This window comes from Salmo trutta, chromosome 25 (genome assembly GCF_901001165.1).
Source record: "Salmo trutta chromosome 25, fSalTru1.1, whole genome shotgun sequence".
NCBI classification, from domain to species: Eukaryota; Metazoa; Chordata; class Actinopteri; order Salmoniformes; family Salmonidae; genus Salmo; species Salmo trutta.
Window position 1 is genome coordinate 37,785,441 of NC_042981.1, and position 22,388 is coordinate 37,807,828.

The window sequence follows — 22,388 nt, forward strand, 5'->3', positions numbered from 1 at the left end:
ATATAACCAAATTCTCTCTGCTACACATGATGAAGCCTTCATTTTCCAGATGCAATTTCCAAACAGAACCCAACCAGTTTTGCCAGCTGGTGTGGGCCCTCTCCTCCCATCCCTCCTTACCTTCGCCTGTCTCAGTTGATCTCCCTCTTCCCCCTTCATCTCTGCTCTCCCCGCCTTTCTTCCCTTCCCCCCCATATCCTCTCTTTATCCCCATTTCCTCCTCTCCCTCCCTTTTCCCCTTCTCTCTCCCCTCCACCCCTCACCTCTGCCTGTGTCAGCTGGTCCCGTAGTTTCTCCACCTCCTCGCGGAGCTCCCTGATGATGCGTGCGTTGGGGTCTTCGTTGACGACGGCGTGGTTGACGATGCTCTTGGCCCGGTCGGCGTAGCGCAGCGTGGACAGTGTCTCGTCGTAGTTGTCGGCCGCCGGGCTCACCGTGGCCACCATGGCTGTGCGGCTGTTGCCGCCCAGGCTGTCCTGGTGACAGGGGGAGGAAGAGAAAGGAGTGTTAGTAAGAGAGGGAGAATGAAAGAAAGACAAAAGGTTGCCGGGACCAAATCTTAATATGATTCTGGGGCAGAAGTGTTCAACTAATTAAAGGAAACAACAAAGATATGGGAGCGAGAGGGGGAAAGTAGGACGAGAGAAGTTATATTAAGAGCAGGGAAAAAGAGAAGATGTGTGTGCGTCTTACCTTAAGCAGCCACGTTAGTACAGAGTCTCTGTAGGGGACAAACTTGGTCTTGTTCTTCCCACACCCCTGTTCTGCCAGAGCAGATATGACCAGGCCTAGAGTGGTCAGAGACCTGCAGAGACACACAGAGAACACACCCTCCGTCAGGGAAAATATTGTAAAACACACACCGGCCCGCTATCATAAGCGATGGAATGTTTTCTGGGTGTAAAGTGTGTATCATTTTTTCATTTGGGAACTAGAACACTTGGAGCTGTGTGTGTGTGTGTGTTTTCAGTGACGTACTTGTTGATGTTGCTGCCCTCCTTCATCCTCTCACCAGTAGCTCCAGTCTTAGCAGCTCTCTCACTGCCAGCCAGGTCCACCAGACTCAGCTTACTCACCTTCTCACCACTCGTCTATAGAGAGGATAGGGAGGGAGAGAGAGAGAGAACAAGGGGGAGGCGGGTGTGAGGGGGAGGTTAAAAGGGGAGAGAGAGAAGGGGGAAGGTGATGGGGAGAGGAACAGGTAAGGATGGGGAAGGAGAGAGATAGAAGAGGGGGGAGACAGAGGGAGGGAGGTGGGAGGTGGTAGGTTTAAGGGTGAGAGAGAGAGAGAGGAAGGAGGGAGTGAGAAGGGGAAAACGAAAGGGAGTGAGTGAGAACGGATAGAAGTCATTTTAGCAGATTTTCTTTCAATTAAAATAACATCATAACATACATGCTAGAAGGACTCCGGTCCAGCACGCAGTGCTTATTTGGGATGTAAACTTATTGACAGATTTCAGTGAAATTGACAAAACATTTCCCATGCAGTATACAACCATGTTTCCTTGCACTAACATAAGGGGGGGGGGGTGATGTATGTGTGTGCGTGCGTGCGTAATGGGGTCTCTATCTTAAATAAGGTATGTGTGCATTAAGGACTGAAGCTTGACTGGGAGACGGAGAGATAATTGACAGATGAGAAAGGAGGGGTGGGAGGGAGGGGTGGGAGAGGATGGGGAGGAAGGAGAGAAATAAAGAGGAAAGCATTCTGGGAAGGAGAGATAATTTAAGACAGTGGAAGAACAGAGAGAATGCAGGAATGCAGGACGGAAAGAATGTAAGAGCGAGAATGTAAGAGAAAGGTGTATAAAAAGAGTGAGAGTGAGGGAGAATGAAAGTTTGTGAAAATGTGAGATGGGGTGAGTGAATGAGTTGAGCGAGAAATGAGAGAGAGCGGGGAGGGTAGAGAGAGCCAAAGGGCAGTGGGGGTGAATTATGTACAGAGTTGTGCTGAGTGGGAATAGAGCAGGCAGAGACTACAGTGTGTTGTGAAAACAAAGACCGCTCTTGTCCCCAGAGAGAGAGAAAAGAGAGAGAACAGAAAGGAAAAAGACTGCATGAACTGGGGTGAACCTAGGTTAAAAAGGATTCCAAGTATTTGGCTGGTACCTCAAACTGTTTTCACCAACTGGATTCCACAGGAAATATTTTGTTCTTTCCTATGATTTAGTTATTGCTTTATCACCCTTTTATAAAGATGCTATACTAAACTTCCCTCTCTCATCTCAGACACACAGGCTTAGATTACACGCACTGTCAACAGGCCCCTGTGAATTTGCATTGAACTGAATTTCCATGGAGATATGCAAACCATCAGTAAAGGGAGGATAAAGCATATCATCAACAGCAGAAAAAGGAGGTCCAATGATTCTCGATCTCTCTTTCTCTCACTGTGTGTGTGTGTTTTTCTTCAACTATCCTTGTGGGTACCAGAAGTCCTCACAAGGATAGTAAAACAAGGAAAAGTGGGGACATTTTGCCGGTCCCCACAAGGAAAAATGCTATTTTAGGCCTAGGGGTTAGGTTTAGGAGCTAGGTATAGTTTTAGGGTTAGGGGTTAAGGTTAGGCTTAAGGTTAGACTTAGGTTAAGGAAAATAGGATTTTGGACTGGAATCAATTCTTTGGTCCCCACAAGGATAGCAGTACAAAACTGTGTGTGTGTGTGTGTGTGTGTGTGTTGAAGCGTGGACAGACTTAATTTGTGTGTCAGTTTCAATGATCCGGCTCAGTCTATATTTAGCTTTGTTTCCATTCCAGCATGTGCACCTGGGGCTGCGTTCAGGAACACAACCAACAAGGTATCAAATGGTCAGTCTGCAACAATGGGCAACACTTTAGATCATTGACTTGAACACAGCCTTATTTGACCTGGACTAGAATCAACTGTTAACCACTCCTGCATTATTCAAATCTGTGTGCTTAATACATTCTGCCAGAAGACCAGGGTTGGGTGATTATATCACACACGAGCATGTAAATACACTGTCAGGCACACACACATACAGGGTTGGCTGAGCGACCAGGTGTTGTTGGGATAAGAAAGGAGCAGGCTGACACAGCAGCAGATCAGCTGACATCCAAACAGAGAGAGAGCAGCTCATTAATTATTTAAAAGGTTTTCTTGGAGGCTAACATCACTAGCTAGTTCCTGAACAGCGGAAACTGAGGCTCACTGACAGGAGAGTCTCTCTGGGACACTCTTAGGCTGCGTTTACACAGGCAGCCCAATTCGAATATTTTTTTCCACTAATTGGTCTTTTTCCATAGCTGATCTGATTAGTTAAAAGACCAATCCGTGAAAAAAAGATCAGAATTGGGCTGCCTGTGTAAACGTAGCCTACACACATAGTGCCCCAGATAGAAAGTGCTTAAGTAGAGCAGTGGTACTCATTGCGCGGCCCGCATCGCTGTGCTTTTCCATTCATAATACAATTTCAATTCAATGTAGGCCTGAACCACTTCATTGAATATATATATTATTCCCTGGACGGCAGATACATGGCAGTACAGCACAACTGTTGAACAGAAAGGCCGAAATAGAACGCAACTGCTCAGCTACAGCGACCGACACATATCAGTTTGCTACTAGCTCATTTTGCAGTCTGGTCATGGATTGATTTATTGTAACAAATAAATAAATAAACAGAAAATGATTGACAACGAAGATGAGAGGAAAGAGCTGGAGAACAACGTGAGAGCTTTGAACGAACAACCACCAGAGAACCAGGAAAATCAGGAACATGGCGTCGGGGAAATGCAGCTAGCAAACGTAGCGTCGGTGGCTAAGAGAAGATGGCTACGGTCGATTCAAGAAGAGCACAAAGTTCCAAGAGAAATTGACAGGCTTTTTTTTATACTGCAAAATGGGTCTAGCTCACTTTGTCTTGTTTTAAACGAGCAAATTTAGAGCGACATTTCCAGTCACACCATGCCCACTTTGACAAAACATATCTGCCATAAAGCAACCTCAGAAACAACAAAATAGCGTAACTCAAAGGCCAGCAAATAGCGGACAGATGTAGCACTGTTGCAGAGAAAACATAAGATTGCTTGGATGCTCGCGAGAAACAAGGCCTTCACAGACGCGGAGATAGTCAAAGACTGGTTTTTGGCCTCCGCCGAAATATTGTATGCTGATTTCACAAACAAGGAAGCTATTTTTAAAGCAAATTACGAGACTGCAACTCTGACTAGACCATAACAAGACGCATAGAGGACATCCGTAAGCAACTGATTACTGACATATCCGCGGCGCCGTGTTCAAAATGCCGTTGCCCAATCATGTGTTTGGGTCCGCTTCCCTCAAAACGAGTCGTTCAGAGAGGCACCTATGTTTACTACCCCTTCTGGGACAAACACACGAGGAGATGATATTCTGAAAGCCCTCGTTACATTTGTTGCTGATAATAATATTGACAGGTCAAATCTGGCATCTGTGCGCACTGACGGCACCCCAAACATGCGAGGGAAGGAAAAGGCACTCATCGGCCTGATGAGAGTATATTCCAGAATTTGTAACGTTTCGTTGTATCATTTATCAGGAGGCACTTGTGGCTAAACTCAAAGACTGATTTACAGAATGTGATGCAGCAAGTCGTGCGCGTGGTTAACATTATTATTAAGGCACTGAATCACCGCTAATTCCGCAAGTTGCTGGAGGAATACCAGACAGAATACAAAACTTGATATTTCACAATGAGGTGAGATGGCTGTATCGTGGCAGCTTTGGAAAAATTTCTCTCTCCCTCAAATCTGTGAATTTGTTGCAAGCAAGGGGAGAGTGGAGACAGAGCTGGATGATCCACAGTGGATATTTTCCCTGAAATCTGTGAATTTGTTGCAAGCAAGGGGAGAGTGGAGACAGCTGGATGATCCACAGTGGATATTTTCCCTGAAATCTGTGAATTTGTTGCAAGCAAGGGGAGAGTGGAGACAGAGCTGGATGATCCACAGTGGATATTTAAAGCGGGCTATTTTAACTGACATCACCTGCCACCTGAACACGGTGAATCTCCAGCTCCAAGGGAAAGCTAAAACTCTGGGCAAAATACTGCATGTGGTCAAAGCATTTCAAAATAAATCGCCACACTGTTCATACCTGACAGTTAATTTCCCAAAACTCAGAGCGGTCACCACATCCAACCCAGACATACTAAAACATTTTAGCTATGAGGCATTTGTGTGTTGGAAGAGTTGGAGTTTGAGTCAAGGATATCATGGAGTACAAGGAGTTTTTTCAACTTCATTGAGAACCCCTTTCATGTGCCAGTGTCATCTCTGACCCCCAGTCATCACAGCCCTCTGTCCTGACCGTGCTGGAATAGAGAGTGAGATAGTGGAGCTGCAGGCAAATGACACATTCATTGTAAGGTGAACTAAGATCAGGTGTTACCCATTTCTGGAGCCTTGTGTCAGACACAGAGTATCCGCTTCTGAAGCAGTGTGTGCAAAAGGTGACATTTTTTGTCAGCGCTTATTCCTGTGAAGCAACATTTTCAACAATGAACATTGTGAAAACACAAAACAGAGAGACTGACCAATGCACACCTGGATTGCAACATACTATACATTTAGAATTCAGTCAAGGAGCAGAAAAGACATTTTCGCTCATCCAACTACTGTGGTAACCCTTAATATGGGTCTTATGCATGTGATGTAGCCTATTTGATGTGTGTGTATGTGTATATATTTGTGATGTGCTGTATCATCAATTGCATGTGCTCTATTGCTCTCAATTGTCTTCCCTGTGGCTCAGTTGGTAGAGCATGGTGTTTGCAATGCCAGGGTTGTGGGTTCGATTCCCACGGGGGGCCAGTACAAAAAATATATATATATATAAAATGCATGAAATGAAATGTATGCATTCACTACTGTAAGTCGCTCTGGATAAGAGCGTCTGCAAAATGACTAAAATGTAATGTAAAATGTAAATAATATTGGAAGAAAAAGTACAACAAATGAAAGATGATTGTCTCAACCCAAAGTTGCCCCCTTACAGAAAATTGTGAGTAACACTGAAGTAGAGTGAGAGGATGAGAGAATTTTAGATAACGACAAAAGCATTACAGCAGTCGCAGCGCCACGGCAAAACCATTGCCACCACGCCCAAAAAATCTGGAACATTTACTTTCCCTCTGCAAACAAAACGAGTAACTAATAGAAAAATCAGACAACCCCATAGTAGAATAGTTTATACATTTACTTAGTCGACTTGTTGTTGTGCGTTCGATGCGGGAGAAATATTCCTCACAGGACGCATTCAAGTTGCGAGTGCCATAGGGAGGGAACATGCATTCTGACACGCGGTCAACGCACAATAATTCATAACGCAATCGCAGGGAAAACAGCAGTTGTAATGGTTAATGTTAAAAAGAGGGGGGGGTCCCAGCTTTCCATTCCTACTTGATTTATTTCTCAACTCCTAAATATGTGTGAACTGCACCATTTAAAACCCAGAGTTTTAAGCAGCAGCATGGTTAAGCACCTTATCGCATAGGGAAGAGTGGGGCTGGATGTTACACGGGTCAATTGTAGGGTAACTTGGGATAAAACACCACCCTGAAGCTTTTTTTTGGAGTGACTTAAGAAATTGTGATTAGCCAGATTACATTTTTAGTTGAGCAAGAGTAGTGGTAACCAGGGAAAGTGTTGTGGGAAAATGTGTGACATGAAGTGGTTTCGGTGAGAAGTACAGACAGGGGGCGTATTGCCCCTGGTGGCGGATTACCCAAAACTATCTTAACAGGTAGGCCTACATTATACTCATTGTGTTTGTAATTTCTTGGGGACATAAAATGCATAACTAGTTAAAAGATCACATTTGGGATCTAGCTAATGATTAGCACATTAGGGTAAATGCAAATAGGCAACCCCATGCTTCAGCCTATTTATAGATACTATGCTGCATCAGTTGGGCTACAGGTGATAATGCTAATAGCATACCTGATAATATGGACCAGGGGTGTCAAACCCATTCCATGGAGGGCCTAGTGTCTGCAGGTTTTTGGTTGTTCCGTTCAATTACGACAACCAGGTGAGGGGAGTTCTTTACTAATTAGTGAGGGAGGAGAGAAAACCCGCAGACACTTGACCTTCCGTGGAATGAGGTTGACACATGATATAGACCAGGGCTGCCCAACCCTCTTCCTGGAGATCTACCATCCTGTGGGTTCAGGCCAACAAGACCTTAACTCGCTGAATCAGATATGCTAAATTAGGGTTGGACTGAAAACCTACAGGAGAGTAGATCTCCAGGGTGAGGGTTGGGCAGCCCTGATGTAGACGATGCATAGGCTATAAGCATGGTCCACTACAGTGCATTCGCAAAATGTTCACATACCTTCACCTTTTCTACATTTTGTTACGTTACAGCCTTATTCTAAAATGGATGCAAAAATATATATATTCCTCAATCTAAACACAACACCCCATAATGATGAAGCAAAAATCAGGTTTTTATAAATGTTTGCAAATGTATTAAAAATACAAAACTGAAATATCACATTTACATAAGTATTCAGACCCTTTACTCAGTACATTGTTGAAGCACCTTTGGCAGCGATTACAGCCTCGAGTCTTCTTGGGTGTGACGCAGCAAGCTAGGCACACCTGCATTTGGGGAGTTTCTCCCATTCGTCTCTCTAGATCCTCTCAAACTCTGTCAGGTTGGATGGGGAGCGTCGCTGCACAGCTATTTTCAGGTCTCTCCAGAGATGTTTGATTGGGGTCAAGCCCGGGCTCTAGCTGGGCCACTTAAGGACATTCAGAGACTTGTCCCGAAGCTACATCTGTGTTATCTTGGCTGTGTGCTTAGGGTCGTTGTCCTGTTAGAAGGTGAACCTTCACCCCCAGTCTGAGGTCCTGAGTGCTCTGAAACAGGTTTTCATCAAGGATCTCTCTGTACTTTGCTCTGTTCATCTTTCCCTCGATCCTGACGAGTCTCCCAGTCCCTGCCACTGAAAAACATCCCCACAGCATGATGCTGCCCCCACCATGCTTCACAGTAGGAATGGTATTGGCCAGGTGATGAGCAGTGCCTGGTTTCCTCCAGACGTGATGCTTGGCATTCAGGCCAAAGAATCCAATCTTGGTTTCATCAGATCAGAGAATCTTGTCTCATGGTCAGATTCCTTGGGTGCCTTTTGGCAAACTCCAACCGGGCTTTAATGTGCCTTTAACTGAGGAGTGGCTTTCACCTGGCCACTCTATAATAAAAGGCCTGATTGGTGGAGTGCTGCAAAGATGGGAGAACCTTCCCAACCATTTCCACAGATGAACTCTGGAGTTCTGTCAGAGTGACCCTCGGGTTCTTGGTCACCTCCCTGACCAAGGCCCTTCTCCGCCGATTGCTCAGTTTGGCCGGGCGGCCAGCGCTAGGAAGAGTCTTGGTGGTTCCAAACGTCTTCCATTTAAGAATGATGGAGGCCACAGTGCTCTTGGGGATCTTCAATGCTGCAGACATTTTCTGGTACCCTTCCTCAAATCTGTGCCTTGACACAATCCTGTCTCTGAGCTCTACGGACAATTCCTTCGACCTCATGGCTTGGTTTTTGCTCTGACATGCACTGTCAACTGTGGGACCTTATATAGACAGCTGTGTGCCTTTCCAAATCATGTCCAATCAATTGAATTTACCACAGGTGGACTCCAATCAAGTTCTAGAAACATCTCAAGGATTGTCAATGGAAACAGAATGCACCTGAGCTCAATTTTGAGTCTCATAGCAAAGGGTCTGAATACTTATGTATATAAGGTATCATTTTTTTTATATATATATAAATGTGCAAAAATGTAGATTTGTCATTATGGGGTTGTGTGTAGATTGAGGAAAATGTTTAATTTAATTAACATTAGAATAAGGCTGTAATGTAACAAAATGTGGAAAAAGTCAAGGGGTCTGAATACTTTCAAAATGCACTGCATGTTAAAATAATTTGAACAAATAATTTTACCAATATGTTATTGGACTCATTTCTGGAGGTGGAAATTATATTTTAGATGATGTCAGCTTAATTTTATTTTCATAAATTCTGGAGTAGAATGTCCTTTTAAAAAGTCACAAGAACTTGACTTCCCAGTCTTTCTACATAAAAATTATCTGGGGGCGTTAACCTCCAAAACAAAGGGGGAAGGGACCCCCCCCCCTTAACCCTCAGATGGAGGGTTTGTGTCTCTGTGTCCATGTGTGTTTCCATGTTTGTGTATGTCAGTGTGTGTGTGTGTGTCTGTTCCTGTGTGTGTCAGCATGTCTTACCCCAGACTGCAGGTCTTTGAGTGTGTGTGTGAGGATGATGTTGAAGACTGCGTGAGATCTGCTGCTCTCCTCGTTCATGTTGGTGGCGGCCACCGTACGAGACTTATTCCCCTCTGACATCAGCGACTCGATGTCCTATAGGAGAGATCGGAGAGGGGTGGATGGAGGGAGGAAGAAGAGGAGGGGGGGTATCGGAGAGGATGGAAGGACAGTGAGAGATGTAAGGAGAGAGAGAGTGAGAAGACAAACGGGGGACGGAAGAAGGCAGGAGAGAAAGGAAGGATGGAGAACAGAGAGAGGAAGGGAGATGCTATAAATAATTCATTAGTAAACAAATAAATACTTGTATATTGTTTCCAGAGAAACCATCCCTCTTGGGCAGGGCAGCATGACACATTTACAAAAGCTGAAGAACAGCCGTGCATCCAGGTACTTTTTTTTTTGCAGGTGCTCGAGTTTTCAGTGAACTCCACACACCGCTGTTCATGCTCCCAAGTGATTTTATCGTTACGTTTCGACCATTAGGTCTTCATCAGACATCCTGACCTAATAAAATCCCCTGGGAGCATGAACGCCCCAGCATGGTACACCACCACTGATGTGAGAACAGCTAGCAAACCTCTCAGCTGACACACCCCTCTCTACTCTCCAACCCAGACCATAAATATCTCATGGAGATACCATATCATCGTATCAATTCTGTCGCTTATGAATATTGAATAAAGCTTGTATCATCAGTAGCATGGTCATATCAGTAGTCGGTCTACTAGTGGTGGTAGTGGTACAGCAGTGATATTGTGGTGTACCTTGTAGCTGGCCACAGCCAGACGAGACAGGCCGTCCACATACGGCCCCAACACCTTGTGTTCCCTCACTCTCAGAGCCTGTCTGCTCCTGGGGGGAAGGGGGAATGACAGATATGAATGTGGTTTACTATGGAAGAAATCCACAGTCATCATGCTTCCATGCTCTTATCTAAAAATAATATAAATAAATGAATGCATTTATACATTTCTATCATTTTTTATTTGTAAATGAATAAAAAAAGTATTCATTTATTTGTAAATGAATTAATCTCAAATAGTGTTCTATTTGAGATGTATCCCAATACACTCTCCAACGTTCTGTGTAAAAGCAACAGTTCTCCAAATAGAATCAGCAATAGCCAGATCAATACAAGTGGTATATCATTAGGCCAAGTTCTAGCATCTGTATAATGTGGCAGACTGACTCCATATGGCCGTCAGATGTCGGACCTCCCACTCCTGTGGCACGCAGCTCTGCTATTCTATTGATTGTTTTAGCCGGGGTCAGAGGTGACAGGGTCCTAACCTTTGGGGTCAAGCAGGGAGCCATAGAAACTGTGAGCAGACAAACAGGTGCAAATGTGTGCAAAACCATTGGGGCCCTGCTCCGAAGCATGTTTGGAAACATACTGGATAGGCGAAAGCTACCAGTATGTCATGGAACAATTGAGTTATTAGTGACTACATCAAGTGAGGAAGCGTGTTTAAATGATTTGAAAATGGGGCCACAGACAAAATGTAGTATATTCAAACAATTAACTAAAACAAGTGGTCATGTGGAGGTTAAAGGTCATACCCTTTGGGGTCAAGGAGGTCGCGGACCTTCTCGTTGTATATCTCCATATAGGAGACCTCTATGGTGAAGCCTTCCCCCTCCCTCTGCTCCAACAGGGTCCGGTCAAACAGAGAACTGCACAGCCGCGGGATCAGACCTGGAGAGTCCACCGAACCCATCATTGTGTACGACTTCCCCGAACCTGGAGGGACACACACATACAGCCAATGGGTGAGCACGGATGTGAGGAGACAGCCAATGGGAGAGCATAGCAGGGAGGTGACAGATGAACCCCTAAGGATATGTTACATGCTAATCAGAACAGCCATTAGAATCATAGCATATGTCATAGGGAAAAACTCAATTGCATTTCCTTGATTCCTCGCCTCCTCCTTACCCATTGGATGAGATGGTGACCTTCTGACCTCATCCAATGGGTTTGGAGAAGGAGGCGAGGAGAGAGGCCGCAAGGAATAAAGGAAACGCAATTCAGATTCTCCCATAATGTAATAACATACCCGTCTGTCCATAGGCGAAGATGCAGGCATTGTAGCCCTGGAAAGCGTTGTGCAAAAGACTCTCCCCAAGGCACTGGAACACCACGTCCTGACCTGGAGACAACCACCAGGCAACGTTACAACACCACACATTATTATACAATATAAAACAGTACAAAAGCAACTTCATTGATCCCTTTAGGGGTGATTTAGAAAATGATCAGGAGCACACAGACAATTCCAAAATAAGCTACAAGCTATGCATGTTCATTTAAAATAGGACCTTCAGACCGTAGCCATGAACAGTGCGAGAAACATTCACCTACAGATTCATCCAAGCGAGTAAACGACAGAGAATTCAGGTGGGATCCTAATTCCTTAGTCCCTGTAGAGACATATGTTTGAAAATAATACCTAAAGCCCACCTGAACAGACCTATCCCATTGAGCAAAAGATGTTGAAAAGACAGTTTCAACGTCTTTTCAACCAAAAATACACTGTTTCAATGTCCTTTCAACATTTTGTGCTCACAGGGATACCTGTAGATACACGAGGTGGAGGAAGAAGAGGGAAGGAAGGGAAGTGAGGAGGAGGGGTTAACGTGAGGAAAATGAAAACTGACCTGCAAACTTGTCCTTTTCCGACTCGTCCATGGACCAGAAGCAGTAGTCGTAGGCAAAGGTCTGAGGGACGAGACATAGAAGGAAACAAAACAGTTTAGAACTGATTTAAAACAGCTGTTATTTAGCGGGCAAAACATATTGGAATGATCAGTTGAAATGGCATTGTTATGGTGTCATTTCAACCAGTTTTGCCCGTTGGGTGTTTCTTGTCGAGCACTGGCAATGATAAACATGCCATACAAATTAACAGGGTGTGTACATGTCAACATAAAAGTACAATGATTGCTTTATAAAACACATGAATACAGAGTAGCTAGAATGTAAACACAGAGACATTGACAGCATTGCCAACCAAACATTAACACAATCAATAGTAATAGCAGCCAGTCACAGTACTGGACTTACCTTGGTCTGATTCCTGGTGAAGTTCACACGAGGTCACAGGATGGCCACATGGGTAGAGGGAGAGAAAGAAAGAGAGAAAGAAAGAAAGAAAGAAAGAAAAGGGAGACATTTAGACTCAAGCATCATGTCTCAGACACCATGTAAACAAACACCAGGACATACTGGACCCGTATTCACAAAGAGTCTGAGTAGGAGTGCTGATCTAGGATCAGGTCCTCCATGTCCATATAATATTATTAATTATGATCCAAACAGAAAACCTGATCCTATATCAGTACTCCTACTCTGAGGTACTTTGTGGACACTGGCTCTGATGTACTGTAGTGTACACCGAGACAGACAATCACACACTGTAACAGGATTTTCTGAGACAGGTCCAAAAACAAATTCTTCTGGCACTGCGTCAAGGTTAGAGGTCGACTGATTAATCGGAATGGCCAATTAATTAGGGCCGATTTCAAGTTTTCATAACAATCAGAAATCGGTATTTTTGGATGCCGATTTGGCCGATTTTATTTCTTTTAGACCTTTATTTAACTAGGCAAGTCAGTTAAGAACACATTCTTATTTTCAATGACGGCCTAGGAACGGTGGGTTAACTGCCTTGTTCAGGGGCAGAACAACAGATTTTTACCTTGTCAGCTCGGGGATTCAATCTTGCAACCTTACGGTTAACTAGTCCAACGCTCTAACCACCTGCTTTACATTGCACTCCACGAGGAGCCTGCCTGTTACGCGAATGCAGTAAGAAGCCAAGGTAAGTTGCTAGCTAGCATTAAACTTATCTTATAAAAACAATCAATCATAATCACTAGTTAACTACACATGGTTGATGATATTACTAGTTAATCTAGCCTGTCCTGCGTTGCATATAATCGCTTAGGTACACGTTGCTCAAACCATAAACATCAATGCCTTTCTTAAAATCAATACACAAGTATATATTTTTAAACCTGCATATTTAGTTAATATTGCCTGCTAACATCAATTTCTTTTAACTAGGGAAAATGTGTCACTTCTCTTGCAACAGAGTCAGGGTATATGCAGCAGTTTGGGCCGCCTGGCTCGTTGCGAACTGTGAAGACTATTTCTTCCTAACAAAAACTGCTGACTTCGCCAAACGGGGGATGATTTAACAAAAGCGCATTTGCGAAAAAAGCACAATTGTTGCACGACTGTACCTAACCATAAACATCAATGCCTTTCTTAAAATCAATACACAGAAGTATTTATTTTTAAACCTGCATATTTAGCTAAAAGAAATCCAGGTTGGCAGGCAATATTAACCAGGTGAAATTGTGTAATTTCTCTTGCGTTCATTGCACGCAGAGTCAGGGTATATGCAACAGTTTGGGCTGCCTGGCTCGTTGCGAACTAATTTGCCAGAATTGTACATAATTATGACATAACATTGAAGGTTGTGCAATGTAACAGGAATATTTAGACTTAGGGATGCCATCAGGTGATGAGCAGTGCCAGGTTTCCTCCAGACGTGATGCTTGACATTCAGGCCAAAGAGTTCAATCTTGGTTTCATCAGATCAGAGAATCTTGTCTCATGGTCAGAGTCCTTTAGGTGCCTTTTGGCAAACTCCAAGCGGGCTTTAATGTGCCTTTTACTGAGGAGTGGCTTTCGTCTGGCCACTCTATAATAAAAGGCCTGATTGGTGGAGTGCTGCAAAGATGGGAGAACCTTCCAGAAGGACAACCATCTCCACAGATGAACTCTGGAGCTCTGTCAGAGTGACCCTCGGGTTCTTGGTCACCTCCCTGACCAAGGCCCTTCTCCGCCGACTGCTCAGTTTGGCCGGGAGGCCAGCGCAGCAGACATTTTCTGGTACCCTTCCCCAGATCTGTGCCTTGACACAATCCTGTCTCTGAGCTTTACGGACAATTCCTTCGACCTCATGGCTTGGTTTTTGCTCTGACATGCACTGTCAACTGTGGGACTTTATATAGACAGGTGTGTGCCTTTCCAAATCATGTCCAATCAATTGAATTTACCACAGGTGGACTCCAATCAAGTTCGAGAAACATCTCAAGGACTGTCAATGGAAACAGGACTCACCTGAGCTCAATTTCGAGTCTCATAGCAAAGGGTCTGAATACTTATGTATATAAGGTATCATTTTTTTTTATATATATATATATATAAATGTGCGAAAATTTAGATTTGTCATTATGGGGTTGTGTGTAGATTGAGGAAAATGTTTAATTTAATCAACATTAGAATAAGGCTGTAACGTAACAAAATGTGGAAAAAGTCAAGGGGTCTGAATACTTTCCGATTGCACTGTATGTGAAAATAATTTGAACAAATAATTTCACCAATATGTTATTGGACTGATTTCTGGAGGTGGAAATTATATTTTTGATGGTGTCAGCTTAATTTTATTTTCATACATTTTGGAGTAGAATGTCCTTTTAAAAAGAAAAGTCACAAGAACTTGACTTCCCAGTCTTTCTACATAAAAATTATCTGGGGGGGGGGGGTTAACCTCCAAAACAAAGGGGGGAGGGACAGAAGCTATACTGTTACACTGGCAATACTAAAGTGCCTATAAGAACATCCAATAGTCAAAGGTATATCAAATACAAATCGTATAGAGAGAAATAGTCCTATAATTCCTATAATAACTACAACCTAAAACTTCTTACCTGGGAATATTGAAGACTCATGTTAAAAGGAACCACCAGCTTTCATATGTTCTCATGTTCTGAGCAAGGAACTTAAACGTTAGCTTTCTTACATGGCACATATTGCACTTTTACTTTCTTCTCCAACATTTTGTTTTTGCATTATTTAAACCAAATTGAACAGGTTTCATTATTTATTTGAGGCTAAATTGATTTTATTGATGTATTATATTAAGTTAAAATAAGTGTTCATTCAGTATTGTTGTAATTGTCATTATTACAAATAAATGGGGAAAAATATCGGCCGATTAATCGGCAGCGGCTTTTTTTTGGGCCCTCCAATAATCGGTATCGGCGTTGAAAAATCATAATCGGTCGACCTCTAGTCAAGGGTACACACAGTTTGGTGAGGGCTTTGAGATTATTCTCCGTCAGTAACCCTGCTCATTTTAAGAGGCCCACTTTGTGATCTTAAGAAGCATAGTTTGAGTATAACGATGTGTATTCAGATTACATCCTACTATCAGTGATGTGATCATCAATAGATAAGTCAAGAAAAGAAAGACTGCTGGTCTATCTCAATGATGAGCTACAGATAATGGAGGATACAGTAGTTAGTATTCATATTAGCGTTGTTTTGCTGTTTGAGACAGGATGCATGGGTAATAAAGCTAACATGAACCTACTCACAGGAATGCACGCTAGCTTCCACTCTTCCTGCTCCCTCTCCCCTTCTCTCAGTCTTTCACACTCTCTCTCTCTAAAATGTTCAACCCTGTGGCTGCCGAGGCCTGGAGTTGATAAACCCTTGTTTATGACAATGTTTCATTACTGTTTCCAACCCCCTGGGTTACATCATGGGAGGGGGGGGGGGGGGGGTCCTGGCTACCGGCTCCCTATGCGAGCAAAACCGAGAGAGAGTGAGAGAGGGAGGGTCTATGGGACACAAAGCCCCTCTCTTGGTCCGTGTCATCAGTTGGACTTTGTTCAGTGGACCTGAACACAAACAGAGAAAGCATCACTCAATGGCAGAGGAGAGGATGGAGGAGGGGGAGATAGGGATAGAGGGAGAAAGAGAGGGAAAGGGAGAGAGAGAGGGAAAGGGAAAGGGGGGAGAGAGAAAGGGAGATTCACATAATGACAAGAGAGGGAGAGTCGAGCCGAGCAGCAGGGTAAATATGCATTTAAGGACTCCCTTATCTACCCTGTGGCTGAGCAGAAGCTTTACACAGCACTGCATGAACACAATGACCTATATAAACATTACACTCCAACACACAGGCCGTGGGAGAAAGACAAGGAGACACTCCGTTTCTACACTGCATTCACAAAATGCTGGGGATGTTACTCTCTTACACAAACACACTGGCTCCCATCAGAGAGCATGCATGACCCACGTATTTGCACACACACTCTTTCAGACATTTTGTGTGTCCTTTGAAGGTCCCACACACTGGTTGTCCATTAGTAAATTAGTTTAATAATAGATTACACAGCAACAGTACACACACAGTTCATATCTGAAAAATCGCCACGTGCGAGAGCACACATCATGACATGGAGTCACACACACACACACACACACACACACACACACACACACACACACACACACGAGAGACCCGCTGGAGCATATGCGGCAATGTTAGTGACAACAGAGGAGAGCTGGCTAGCACAAAGACAGAGAGAGAGATAGGAATAAATACGACCTCAGGCTGTTCCAGTAACCTGGGGCTGGGCTTGTCGTGAGGGATCAGCTCAACTGTATAACAAACAGCGCCACAGGCAGAGAGTGCATGTGTGTGTAGGTGTGTGTGTGAGTGTCACATCTCCAGAAACTGCAGGGAGGATTGTAGACCCCTGGGGTACTAGCTAACATGTCAGGGGGGTGGGCCTCCATCTCACAGGCCCAGGAGTAGACAGTGCTGGGTGGTGGACATGGACCTCTAGGATGGGACCAGGATAGCCAATCATGCTTTAGTGACTGGGCCAGCATAGCCAAATCAGGCTTCAGGGACTGGACCAGCATAGCCAATCAGAGTTCAGGATCAAGACCAGTGCATCTATCGGAAGCTATGCTGACTAGGGATGTGAAAAATAGACAATTTATGTTAATGTTGAATTTTCCGTTCAAACTATAAGAAAAATTCAGACAATTCCATGTGAATTCACAATGCAGCTGTGCTGCTGCTAGCAACAGTGTGGGTCTCAAGGTTTCTCCCTTTCATATAGTTAAGCATTGCACCTGTACTACCAGGTGCAATGCTAGCGAAAAACAGAGAGAGAGGGGAGGGGCACAGTATAGGCAGTTCGGGCACCAGGCAGACATAGTCCGAACCGTGCACTAGACCTATCTATCAGCAATCAAAAGCAATGGAGTGCTGTTTCTTGCAATTTCTTGGCTTGCAACTTCAGTAAAGGCTTTTTAGCCAAGTGGTTAGCTTATTCCAAAATCAAGTTTTGATTGGTAACAGCAAGAATCCCCTCCTGGCTCAAGCACCTTGCTGTCTAATAAACTCTGCAAAAAGAGAAACGTCCCTTTTTCAGGACCCTGTCCTTCAAAGATAATTCATAAAAATCCAAACAACTAAACAGATCTTCATTCTAAAGGGTTTAAACACTGTTTCCATGCTTCAATGAACCATAAACAATTAATGAACATGCACCTGTGGAATGGTCGTTAAGACACTAACAGCTTACAGACGGTAGGCAATTAAGGTCACAGTTATGAAAACTTAGGACACTAAAGAGGCCTTTCTACTGACTCTGAAAAACACCAAAAGAAAGATGCCCAGGGTCCCTGCTCATCTGCGTGAACGTGGCTTAGGCATACTGCAAGGAGGCATGAGGACTGCAGATGTGGCCAGGGCAATAAATTGCAACGTCCGTACTGTGAGACGCCTAAGACAACGCTACAGGGAGAGGAGACAGTGCGGACAGCTGATCGTCCTCGCAGTGGCAGACCACGTGTAACAACACCTGCACAGGATCGGTACATCTGAACATCACACCTGCGGGACAGGTACAGGATGACAACAACAACTGCCCGAGTTACAACAGAAACGCACAATCCCTCCATCAGTGCTCAGACTGTCCGCAATAGGCTGAAAGAGGCTGGACTTAGGGCTTGTAGGCCTGTTGTAAGGCAGGTCCTTAAGTATAATATAATAAACACACAGAAATATGAGCCTTAGGTCATTAATATGGTCAAATCCAGACACTATCATTTCGAAAACAAAACGTTTATTCTTTCAGTGAAATACGGAACTGTTCCATATTTATCTAACGGGTGGCATCCTTATGTCTAAATATTGCTGTTACATTGCACAACCTTCAATGTTATGTCATAATTATGTAAAATTCTGGCAAATTAAGTACAGTCTTTGTTAGGAAGAAATGGTCTTCACACAGTTCGCAACGAGCCAGGCAGCCCAAACTGCTGCATATACCCTGACTCGGCTTGCACAGAACGCAAGAGAAGTGACACAATTTCCCTAGTTAAAAGAAATTCATATTAGCAGGCAATATTAACTAAATATGCAGGTTTAAAAAAATATACTTGTGTATTGATTTTAAGAAAGGCATTGATGTTAATGGTTAGGTACACATTGGTGCAATGACAGTGCTTTTTTTCGCGAATGCGCTTGTTAAATCATCACCCGTTTGGCAAAGTAGGCTATGATTCGATGATAAATGAACAGGCACCGCATTGATTATATGCAATGTAGGACAAGCTAGATAAACTAGTAATATCATAAACCATGTGCAGTTAACTAGTGATTATGTTAAGATTGATTGTTTTTTACAAGATAAGTTGAATGCTAGCTAGCAACTTACTTTGGCTCCTTGCTGCACTCATGGAACACGCAGTCTCCTCGTGGAGTGCAATGTAATCGGCGTCCAAAAATGCAGATTACCGATTGTTATGAAAACTTGAAATCGGCCCTAATTAACCGGCCATTAATCGGCCATGCCATACCAAGTCGACCTTTACTTTGTAGTTAACATTTCATTTAGAAGGTATTTGGGAAAGCCCCCTTCTATCTACCAGCAGACGGTTATCATTAGCATTATTGCTAACGGCTCCACAAAGTGTAGACATAGGCACGGACCATCACAGACAGGAGCATTCCTATACCATTTCAGAAAGTTGAAGGAAAATACAAACCACTGATGCATTTTGTTAATGTCTTATGAATAACTTGGGCAAATGTATGCATTTTCTAATAAGTTCAATACATTTGGTTGATTTCCAATTAAGTTCAATACATTTTTGAATATTGTTGAATTCTGTTTTTATGTCTAGATTCCGTGATTCAGTCCACGTTTTCCACAAAGCAGATTTTATAGGGTCCTACTTCTTCAACAAACACAGACACATCCCCCGTTGGCCCTGCCAACTCCCTTCCTAAACAATGTAGCCTGGCTAGAGTTACTTTGACCTTGTCCCAGCACAGTGACTGCTCCCTCTAGCCCAATGCCCTGATCTGTTCTTATCAGACCAACCCACAACACCAACACATGACCAGAGCCTAAAAACATTATACAGTAAGGTGGACTACCACGCCTATGTGGATGGTTAGGTAGGGGAAACACTAGACAGGACTAGGTTCAGGTGAATTCTATAAAGAGACCGTATCAGGGCTTTCAAACCCTGTTCCTGGAGAGTAGGTTTTTGCTCCAACCCTGGGCTTAACTCTGATAGCCACGGAGGGAGGGAGGAAGGCGTGGGCGATGGATGGATGGATGGTCGGAAAGTGGAAGTATTTGGCAGCTGCTTCCCAGCCCTCACCCCACCACCCTCCACTCCACCACCAACCTACCCTCGCCCCACTAGCTTGCTCATCTCATCCCCTGGTATTCACACCTCCCAGCCAGGCCTGGCTCCAGCAAGCTGTTACAGCAGCAGCAGACTGACATGTTGTCTCAGCCTGCCCGAGTCTGGATACTGAGGATATAGGACATCTGCTCTGCCAGCTTAGCAGCATGCCAGCAAGGCACACCACCTGCACCCATAAAACATTATGGCCTTATGGATGATGACATGTGGGGTGGAAAAAAAGGTTGTCTGATACGGGCTGGGAAATCATTGTTAATGGTTCCATCCAAGTAGCTGTGTGTGTGTGTTTGTTTACTCCCATTGGCAGAGCCGTGACAACCACGTAGGCTAGACATACAGTACCACTCAAAAGTTTCGACATACCTACTAATTCAATGGTTTTTCTTTGTTTTTTACTATTTTCTACATTGTAGAATAATAGTGAAGACATCAAAACTATGAAATAACACATATGGAATCATGTAGTAACAAAAAAGTGTTAAACAAATTCAAATATATTTTAGATTCTTCAAAGTAGCCACCCTTTGCCTTGATGACAGCTTAGCACACTCTTGGCATTTTCTCAACCAGCTTCACCTGGAATGCTTTTCCAACAGTCTTGAAGGAGTTCCCACATATGCTGAGCACTTGTTGGCTGCTTTTACTTCACTCTGCGGTCCAATTCATCCCAAACCATCTCAATTGGGTTGAGGTCGGGTGATTGTGGAGGCCAGGTCATCTGATGCAGCACTCCATCGCTCTCCTTCTTGGTCAAATAGCCATCACTCAGCCTAGAGGTGTGTTGGGTCATTGTCCTGTTGAAAAACAAATGATAGTCCCACTAAGCGCAAACCAGATGGGATGGCTTATCGCTGCAGAATGCTGTGGTAGCCATGCTGGTTAATTGTACCTTGAATTCAAAATAAATCACTGACAGTGTCACCGGCAAAGCACCCCCACACCATCACACCTCCTCCATGCTTCACGGTGGGAACCCACACATGCAGAGATCATCCGTTCATCTACTCTGCGTCTCAAAGACGGAGGTTGGAACCAAAAATCACACATTTGGACTCATCAGACCAAAGGACAGATTTCCACCGGTCTAATATCCATTGCTCGTGTTTCTTGGCCCAAGCAAGTTTTCTTCTTATTGGTGTCCTTTTGTAGTGGATTCTTTGCAGCAATTCAACCATGAAGGCTTGATTCACGCAGTCTCCTCTTAACAGTTGATGTTGAGATGTGTCTGTTACTTGAACTCTGTGAAGCATTTATTTGGGCTGCAATTTCTGAGGCTGGTAACTCTAATGAACTTATCCTCTGCAGCAGAGGTAACTCTGGTTCTTCCTTTCCTGTGGCGGTCCTCATGAGGGTCAGCTTCATCATAGCGCTTGAAATGTTCCATATTGACTGACCTTCATGTCTTAAAGTAATGATGGACTGTCGTTTCCCTTTGCTTATTTTAGCTGTTCTTGCCATAATAAGGACTTGGTCTTTTACCAAATAGGGCTATCTTCTGTATACCAACCCTACCTTGTCACAACACAACTGATTGGCTCAAATGCATTAAGGAAAGAAATTCCCCAAATTAACTTTTAACAAGGCACACCTGTTAATTGAAATGCATTCCAGGTGACTACCTCATGAAGCTGGTTGAGAGAATGCCAAGAGTGTGCAAAGCTGTCATCAAGGCAAAGAAAGGGTGGCTACTTTGAAGAATCTAAAATATATTTTGATTTGTTTTACACTTTTTTGGTTACTACATGATTCTATATGTGTTATTTAATAGTTTTGGTATCTTCACTCTTATTCTAAAATGTTGAAAATTGTAAAAAATAAAATGAGTATGTGTCCAGACATTTGACTGGTACTGTAAGCAAATGGATCAAGCCAACTTCCTTGATCCTGTACTAGAAAATTCTTAGAAAAGAAATGTCTTACAATCAAACTCGGGAAACTAAAACAGAGGATTGTCGTGTCACAAAAGACCTACCATTCACAGGGAGAATCTCAATTACATTTCCATGATTCCTTGCGTCCTCGCCTCCTTCTCAAAACCCATTGAGATCGTTCTCCACTGACCTTCTACTCCAACGGGAGTCAAGGCAATGCACTCACTTTGTGGGCTTTCACACCGAATTGGTTTGGAGCGTTTTTTTTCTGAACTCTGGTGTGTTTACCCCTTAATTCGGTTCATTTGGACTCCTCACTTGGGAGCACACTACACAACAACGTACAGTGGTTCACTCAAAAAGAGTGGATTCAATTTGTACGGTAGTGCGGTACGTTACAGGTGAGAAAACAGGCCGGACCAAAAAAAAAGAAACAGAGTCGCACAGTATTATTGGTTGTTTGACTGCGAGCATTTGATGAAATGCACACAGCATCATAACTTGATATCTCTGAAACATTCTGTGAGTAGCAGCGCATTTATGAACGCATCTGATGCAGATTAGGGGAGACGGGGCTATATCGGGGATACAGGCTACTGAATAAAGCCTATTCACGTAGCCGTTAGAGTGGCTATTCCCACACGCTGTTGGAAGACCAAAGCAAAAGTAATATGACAATTG

At 43.7% G+C, this 22,388-nt stretch overlaps 1 protein-coding gene across 6 annotated transcripts in view; it reads right to left on the bottom strand.

Moving 5' to 3' along the window:
- LOC115162520 (kinesin-like protein KIF13B) overlaps positions 1-22,388 on the bottom strand; it is an 80,183-nt gene that overhangs the window by 29,243 nt on the left and 28,552 nt on the right. For all 6 annotated transcript variants that reach the window (XM_029713891.1, XM_029713887.1, XM_029713889.1 and 3 more), the window contains exons 4-12: positions 12,361-12,373; positions 11,955-12,015; positions 11,354-11,446; positions 10,857-11,037; positions 10,061-10,148; positions 9,255-9,389; positions 979-1,091; positions 694-805; positions 264-476 (exon numbers count right to left, since the gene is read on the bottom strand). In XM_029713891.1, coding sequence (XP_029569751.1) covers positions 264-476; positions 694-805; positions 979-1,091; positions 9,255-9,389; positions 10,061-10,148; positions 10,857-11,037; positions 11,354-11,446; positions 11,955-12,015; positions 12,361-12,373 — 1,009 coding nt within the window. The remainder of the gene's footprint in view (positions 1-263; positions 477-693; positions 806-978; positions 1,092-9,254; positions 9,390-10,060; positions 10,149-10,856; positions 11,038-11,353; positions 11,447-11,954; positions 12,016-12,360; positions 12,374-22,388) is intronic.